Source organism: Sander lucioperca, chromosome 22, assembly GCF_008315115.2.
Source record: "Sander lucioperca isolate FBNREF2018 chromosome 22, SLUC_FBN_1.2, whole genome shotgun sequence".
Lineage (NCBI taxonomy): Eukaryota > Metazoa > Chordata > Actinopteri > Perciformes > Percidae > Sander > Sander lucioperca.
Genome location: NC_050194.1, coordinates 24,214,705 through 24,223,287, shown reverse-complemented (window position 1 = coordinate 24,223,287; position 8,583 = coordinate 24,214,705). Strand labels below are relative to the sequence as shown.

Genomic DNA, 8,583 nt, shown 5'->3' with positions numbered 1-8,583 from the left:
AAAGCGCCAAATAGTGAAAAACATCAAAAATTGTACCAAAGAACATTGAAAAAAGTGACAAAAACGTCCAAAAAACGTCCAAGAAAATGTCAAAAAAAAAAAATGTCATTATTATTTTTATTATGGATTCATCTGCAGGTTATTTCCTCCATTATTGAATTGACTGTTTGGTTTGTAAAAAATCAAAAACATAGTGAGAAATGGCGTCATCCGTCAAGTTTATTCAGTTTATTGTCATTTAAGAAAAGGAAAAAGCAGCAAATCGCTAATTGTAACAAAACATATTAAGCCAGAGATCTTCAACAGGGGGTCCAGGACCCCTAGGGGGTCCTCAGAGTTACTGCAGGAAGGCCCCAAATTGTTGAAGACCCCTGATATAATCTCGTCATATGTTTTGGTTGTAAATTGTTAATCTCTAAAGTAACTCAAGCTATCAGATAAACGCAGGAAAGTAAAAAGTACAATTTTAAAGTCGTTTTAATTAAAATAAAGAAAAGTATAAGTTACATAAATGTACTTGGTTACGTTGCACTGAGCTGGTTTAGTGCTGTTCTAGTCAGTCGTCAGTGTGATATGCTCATGCTTTTTGTATTAATGATAAAACTGTTAATAGGAGGTGTTATCAGTGTTGGGGGGATCGAGGTCAGGAGGGCTGAACACACACAGGGAGGTTTCGTGCACGCTGACATCCTGCTCCTCTGTGAAGATGCATTCAGCAGAAGCAACAGGAAGTTTTTTGGCAGCGGCTGCATACCTGCAGTCTGCCACGGGCCCAATCCCTTTTTCTACTCACATTTCCACCACCCGGTACATGTTTTATATTATCTTTGGAGCCACATCGGGACTGCACATTGCTTAAGTCCAGCTTCTTTTCAAGAATTTGTACCTGGAAAAGTTGATATGAAAAACAGTTATCCTGGAGGAAAGCGACAGCAGCGGAGCTGCGAGTGAGGACCAGAGCTGCAGAGGAAACGAGATGTTGGAGGGACCAGTTGGAGGCTCACATACTATTTTAGCTACTAAAAAGCATGTTAGTGTGCAACCTTAGACTGGACATTACTGTAATCCCCGTTCTGATCAAGGAAAAGTGCAAACCTGGGAAAGTGCAGAAGTAAGAGGAAGAGAGCGGTGCCCATCGGACTGTGACACTCCTGTAATGACTGTGCTGTAGATGTCTGTACCACAAATAATGTATCTGTACTGTGGATAGAAATGCTCCCGTCGGACCGAACTGCGTCAGAGTCATCGTCTATGTGAGCTCAGAAAAGAAACGAACGAAAATAAAAGGGAAATTATTTCAAAACACAAGAGTCCTCACCTTGCCTCCGCCGGGCGTGTGCTTTATGTTGTCTTTAGATCCACAACGAGCTTGGACGTTAGCAAAGTCCACCTTCTTATCCAGGATTTGGACCTGCAAAAGTGCGAAAAGAAAACATAAAATGGAAATTAAAATCTTTTAGGAAATTAAAAGGAGAAAATGAGCTTCAGCAGGAGGAGGATCAGCCCAAAAAGGAGGAAGTAAGATGTTTATTAGAGCTGCCATCCAAAATGTTTGTCACACTTGTTTGATTTAACCACTGCAGATAAATATATCAATATATATAATAACATGTACGTGTTACAGATGCAAACTTTAACACATTAAAGCAGTGGTCTTTTGGTGAAATGCACCTTGAGCTTTTAGGCGAGTTAAGGCAGCTTTATTTCTATAGCACATTTCAGCTACGAGGCAATTCAAAGTGCTTTACAAAAAACATTAAAGAGCAGTAAAACATTTGTTAAAGAGAATATAAAGACAGCTAAAATAGAATCATTTTAGAAGTCCATCTTCTGATCATGTTTATGTAAAAACTGGGAGCACAAATAAGAGAGCACTGTCTTCTTTTTACACCAAAAGTTGGTTTTGATGATCATAACTGCAGAGATACTCAAGAGTCTGGCGTTGAGTTCATCCCTCAGTTACTCACATTGCCGCCACCAGGTACATGTTTCACATTGTCTTTGGAGCCACACTTAGACTGGACATTACTATAGTCCACCTTCTGATCAAGGATTTGTACCTGGAAGAGTGAAAATGTCAGCTTTTAGATTTGAGAGTGCAGACGATGGTTGGACACATGAGCTGTGAAGCCTGAGAGAAACTGGACGCTAAGACAGCTGCTAACTCGTGTTGGGTTGAGGTGACATTAACGTACAGGAATCATTGCAATCAGTAATGAATAGGTTAGGTTTTTATGCTCATCCGCTCATCATCTGACATTTAAACGTCAGGAAGACAAAGACTCTTTCACTTATACAATTTATTTTTGGTCCATAAATAGCACAACAAAAGATCTTATAAATGTCAGCAGTAAAACGCCACACACACACACGCAAACTAAAAAAATTATAAATTATTATTTTACGGAAATATTCCGTTTTGTTTTGCAGATTTTTGTAGAAAATAGAATTTACACGTCTACGGTTAAATTTGTTTTCACATAAAAAGACAAATGTTAAAATACATTGGCAAATTTATCATAATTTCCCAAATATCTATATTTTATTTTAATAGATTAAATATGTATATATATATATATATACTACCGGTCAAAAGTTTGGGGTCACTTAGAAATTTCCATTCCAGACAGAGTACCAGCTGAGATAAGTTGCATTGTTTTTTTAATCAGGGCAGCAATTTTCAGATTACATTATGTGTTTACATAATTGCAAAAGGGTTCTGGACTGTTGTAGACAGAAGTGGCTGAAGAAACGCTTGAAATCCATGCTTTTTGGTCTAAACGTCATACCCAAATTAAAAGTGGTACAGCTCCCAGATACATTGAATGGAGTGGAATGGACATTTCTGACCCCAAAGTGACCCCAAACTTTTGACCGGTAGTGTATATATATATTATAATTCCTTAAATTAAATTCATTACAAATCCTTCATTACACATTAAAAAGGCAAAAACATACACCAGATTTCATTTAATTAAAGCTACAAACTGTAATTTAATTATGAAAATTACTGTATTTTTAAAACTCATTATTTTCTGTTATTTTACAGTTTGTTTTTGGCGCCCCAGCTGAAGGAATATTACCATTTCTTACAGTTTTCTTTTTTTTTTTTTTTTTTACAGTGTAGACTGACACACTCACACTAAAAGCACATTGGACTGTTGTGATCAGACAGCGGTGGGATGCTAAATGAGACGAGAGATTGTGTGTCAGTGGACCTCTGGATCTGCTTATTGAGGTTTAAATCTTCCAGTATAATGATTTCTGCCTCTCTGTAGTCTGCAGAGCGGACTACAGCAGAGACTGTATGAGGTGCGCTCAGTGTGACAGCCGGAGTCAGAGTCAGGTTACCTTTCCGCCTCCCGGCTGGTGCTTCAGGTTGTCTGTGGAGCCGATCTTGGACCTGACGTTCTTCAGGTCCGGCATGGGCGCCGCTGCAGCCAGAGGGGCCGGCGGGCGGCTCTTTAGCGAGCCCGGGGATTTGGGCGTGGAACGCACCACCGCGATCTTCTTCACTTTGTTGGCCTCGGCCGCAGCCTTCGCTTGGCTAGCGGGAGATTTCGGAGTGCCAGGGCTGCTCTGTCCACTCCCATCTTAAGCAATCAGAGAGGCGGCGAGTCAGTGGTTTTAACAAGTCAAACCAGTCGTGGACGAAAGGAAAATGATAAATAAAAATAAAAACAGATGAGGAGCTCTGCCGGCTAAAAGCTGGCCAAGTTTGATCCAGTCCTGGATCAGACTGTGGCATCGTGCCTATGCGAAGTTAAAAATGATCGGTAACACTTTACTTGAAGGGATGTACATAAGAGTGACATGACACTGTCATGAACACATGACACAGTCATGACACATGAACCCTAACTCTAACCATAACTTGTCATGACAAAACACTTACTGACAGAAGCGTTATGTCATAAACATTTATGACTTGTTTATGTTTATGACACGTTCATGACAGTGTCATGTCACTCTTATGTAGATACCTTCAAGTAAAGTGTTACCAAATTATCTCTAATGATTAGCTTTTGCTTTTTTTTTTTTTTTTTGTACCTTTTCCATTTTTTGGAGTGGGAGGTTTCTTGGCACTAGCTGTATCACAAAAAATATGACACATCATAAGTAATCCTTAAATCTTACTCCTAAAATCACATAAATAAAAATGAAACAAATTGAAATGAATATGCAAAATAATTCAACATAAAGTGTTCCTTCCATACCTGCATGAGCTGCAGTTCTGGCAGAAGATTTGGCTGCTGGAGATTGAGACTTTGCACCACCCAGACTCTGAAAATCAAAAAAACACAGCCGAAAAGTTATTTAGTTTTCAGCAGAGACGTTTTTTTTTTTCTCCCTCAGAAAGCTGCTTTTATTCAAATGCAAGTAATCAAAACATGTCTGGAGACAATAATCACACAAATTATTATGATGATATACAATCGAGCAACACAAATTTTGAACATGAAGCCGATAAGATCTAATCATTGTCATGTTCTCAAGATTTTTTATTTTTTTATTATTTTGATAATTTTATTCGATTTGCAAAGATTGTATATACATGTATATATGTCAGGCCAGGCTCCCCAGGTGCTCAGCGGTTCCTCTGAAACGTGTGACGTTTGTGTGAACGCAAACCGAACCTTATGAAACCGACTATAGTGTAAAAGCAGTTTAATTTCATATGAAAAGGATTTTAAAACACAACTTAACTTTGGAGGTAACTCAAGGCCCAGCAGGCCAAACCCAGACCCTTGCAAATTTTGATCGGGCACGCATATAAAATTTACTGTAGGTCCACAATACATTTTGGCCCGTCTAGTTGAGCACCAAACCAAAAAGACAAGAAACTTTTCAAACTGTAATTACGCGAGACTCAAAGCAGAATTTGGGCAGATTTGCCGACTTTGAGAGTTTTCATATTCAGGCTGTGAAACAGGTTGCTGTGAGTCGGCTGTGTGGTAGCTGCTTTAAAAATGTAATCTTTGTTTTGCTCGATTTGCTAAACTCTATGATGGTTGAGGAACTTTATTGCCAACTTTAGGGCTTTCTGTCGACCAAATAAGCTATATGAAACATGCAATAATACAGTCAAAAATGTTTTGACGTTTTCAATTAAATAAAAGCATGTCAATAAACTCTACATGTCTAGCCCTTGATGTGATTCTCATTTTCCAGTGTGGCCCTTAGTGAAGTTGAGTTTGATACCCCTGATCTAAAAACATTAAATTTAATTTGAGGTAGGCAGAGATCATGTTACAGACATACTGCAGCACTTTCGGATATGCTCATGTTTTATTTTATTTTTTATTTTTTTAAATATGTCCAAATTCACACCTTCAGGCAAAGCAAGCAACTTCCCTCTTAAGACACTAGGATCTGACTGCCTTCTGCATCCATCTGTCGTCTCTAACAACCTGAACTCAGCTCAGGTCTGCACTCTCAGCTGTACTTACTCCGGGCCCCGTGCTGCTGGCTTTAACGGGGATGGAGCTGGGGCCGTTTCGGGAGGAAGCATGTGTTTTGTTGCCCCTGTCGACCATGGATGGTCGTTTAAGGGAAGAGGGTGGTTTGGTCTTTTTCGTCAGGAGGAAACAAATGAATAAAAAACAAACAAAATGTTCTAATGACAATGAGCATGAAAACAGAGGAATGATTTAGAAATGAAAAATGATGGGAAAGAATGATGTGAAAAGGGTTACTCTGGTTTGTTACAGCGTGGGTCTTATTTTCACAGTCTTGGTCGTCGTTTCTATCAGTTGTTAAAAACTTTGCACTCGACAAAGTAATTGTTGAGATCTGGGAGCACAGCAACACCACACAAGCAGTTACGGGGAAAGAAACGCGCAACAAATGCTCCAAATATGTCATTTTTTGATCTAATGCTCCCCGAAACCAATGAAATCACAATTACAAAAATGACTCATATATTGATCTGCTACCGCTAAAGCTACACTTTGGTTAGGTGTAGGCACAAAGCTAGATTAGCCAGATTATCTAAATCACTTTATTTGGAGGTAAAACTAAAAAGACAACCCTCATAGCACAGGAAAACTAGTGTGTGCACAACTACGTTTTTCTCTTCTCTTTCCACATACTTTTGTCTAACCTGGAGATTTACATTGTTGTAGTACTCGAGATCGGTCATGGTCTCAGGGCCACTTTATGAAGGTCGCGTCTCGGAATCGACCGCAATTGTATTTATTGTCTCGGTCTCAGATGAAGAGGACTCTGGATTTTATTTCAAGCTCGGTTAAGACCACAACCGCAGGGATATCACTAAACTGCCTGTGTATCGTCTGATTTATGTTAACATCATTACTATGATAGGATTTAAAATGTCCTGCTTTAAATGCCACCAATGACTTGACTCATTTCTAATTTGAAAAGTGTAACTGTGAACCCCCTCTCCCCGCCCCCCTTAACACACACTCCCAAAGTGAATTTGGGAGACAGGAGAAGAAGCTCTGTCTGTCTGGGAGATGTCAGCTTAAACAGTAATACAATTTGGCTAACTAAACCATAAGGAGTTTATTTGCAAAACCAAATCTAAAAGAAAACACACAGCAGTGTGCAAATTCTGCAACGTGACGCTGACTGAGACAGCTGGGAGCACCTCACTTTTTATTTTTTTTATTGGCACTTAAAGGAAGCGTAAAGAAAGGTAAGCTAAGTGTAAGTGACGCTAGCGAAGCTAGCTAGCTAACGTTATCAATCTGCCTGTACCAAAACTCTTCAGCAGTGTGGGACTCGCACTGGTCTGGTCTTGGTGTAGCCTAGAAATCTAGACGCACCCTAGCAGCAACAAATGTAATTTGCAGCCAGGGTCGTCTAGCAAATCTCCGTTGGCTTGCGAGCTGGAAAAACCAAACTCTAGTCAGGCCAATCACCATTGTGTATAGAGTCGGTGGGCGGGCTTAACATAATGACGGCAGAGTTGCGATGGTTCCGTGTGAAAACAAAGAAGATGGCTGCTGCTGCTGGTGAACAGCGGTCTTTGGAATCGGCTTTGGCCGCGACTCTGGAAGACTTGGAGTTAAGATTTTCTTTGAGAAAAGAACAAAGAACGGCACTGAAGTCATTCTTAAAAAAGGAAGATGTGCTCGGAGTTTTGCCGACCGGATGTGTTTAATCTATCAACTAGCGTTGCTCTGGTTGGTTGTAGCGCTATCCTATTGCGTGCAGAGGGAATTTGAAAGACAACCGTTTATCCCGCCCCTCGGATTGAGCCCTGCCAATGGTGAGTTCCAATAGGATCAGGATAGTCTTGGTAATGACCTGGTCTTGGTTTAGGTGGTCTTGACTACAACACTGCTGTCTGATCTTCTGACTGAATGTTTTTTGCTCCGTTGTCACCATGTTTCCAGATCAACGGTACAATTCACTTCCGGGATTGCTCCGGTGCCGCCGGACATTCCGCCGGATGTCTGTCACGTTAGTTAGAACTGAACAAGGGGAAAAATCTCCCTCTACCTGGAACAAGTTATAGAAATCCATGAAACTTAACGAGCTGCTCTCATTGGTCGCTTGAAGAGGATGGTGATTGACTTGGAGGCAGCCACATCTGGCTGTGGATGTTTTGCCTGATGTGTTGAGGATTGGGGTTGACTTTGAGGGATTTGCTGATTCAGTTGCTTTTTGTTTGAAGTGTTTTTGTGTATTCTGTGTTTGTACATATGTGTGGTTGTACTGCTGCCTGTCTTGGCCAAGACACTCTTGAAAAAGAGATTTTTAATCTCAATGAGTCTTTTCCTGGTTAAATAAAGGTAAAGACCTTCCTCTTTCTTTGTGTTGGCGTTCTAACCTCCAGTGGATTTCTGAGGACTATGGTTAACTGCTCCTCAGATCTCTGCAGGGTAAATCCAGACAGCTAGCTAGACTATCTGTCCAATCTGAGTTTTCTCTCGCAGGACTAAAACAACTTTTGAATGTACACGTTCCACCAAAACAAGTTCCTTCCCGAGGCTTTTTTGCAGAGGCACCGTGGCTCCATCCGGAGCTTAGCACCGCCCAAGACGATTCTGATTGGTTTAAAGAAATGCCATTAAACCAGAGCATGTTTTTCTCCCATCCAGGAATGCTGTGTGGACTCGCCAGACCCTCCTCCTCAGCGCTGTGGACGGTACAATAACTGATAGAAAAGATGGACAAAGCTACAAAAATATGTTTCAAGTTGTATCAAACCAGAATTATCCCTTTAAAAATAAAAGAAATGGTGATAACGTTCTCGGCCACGTACCTTATCTGCAGAGCCGTTATCCATCTTTGCTTGAGCTACAGACGGGAGAGAGAAGCAGACATTAGATTTTTATAGTTTAACATCTTTCATTTCTTCTTTATTTCCACCCAGGTGAGACCATTGCTACCCAGTGCGTGCCTCAACACATTCGCATGGCAAAGAAACCAAAAACAAAATGAAATGTTGGTGATATGCAGCATGCATCGTGACACAAAGTGTTCGTGGAAAACCACAAAAAGTGGATTCTTTTTTTTTTTTTTTTTGGGTGGGGGGGCTACATAACCAGCAGAGTGAGCAGAAATGGAGGAACAAATAGTGGGGAGGGAGGACAAGAAGCTTCTCCTATGTCC

The 8,583-nt window shown here is 40.5% G+C and overlaps 1 protein-coding gene across 42 annotated transcripts in view; it reads right to left on the bottom strand.

The window, feature by feature from the left end:
• LOC116060939 (microtubule-associated protein tau-like) overlaps positions 1-8,583 on the bottom strand; it is a 44,686-nt gene that overhangs the window by 13,821 nt on the left and 22,282 nt on the right. For 21 of the 42 annotated variants that reach the window (XM_035997269.1, XM_035997271.1, XM_035997275.1 and 18 more), the window contains 7 exons: positions 8,234-8,268; positions 5,451-5,570; positions 4,218-4,284; positions 4,051-4,089; positions 3,352-3,593; positions 1,319-1,411; positions 794-886 (listed from right to left, as the gene is read on the bottom strand). In XM_035997269.1, the coding sequence (XP_035853162.1) occupies positions 794-886; positions 1,319-1,411; positions 3,352-3,593; positions 4,051-4,089; positions 4,218-4,284; positions 5,451-5,570; positions 8,234-8,268 (689 nt within the window). The remainder of the gene's footprint in view (positions 1-793; positions 887-1,318; positions 1,412-3,351; positions 3,594-4,050; positions 4,090-4,217; positions 4,285-5,450; positions 5,571-8,233; positions 8,269-8,583) is intronic. The other 21 variants (XM_031314710.2, XM_031314711.2, XM_031314717.2 and 18 more) reach the window with 4 other exon arrangements.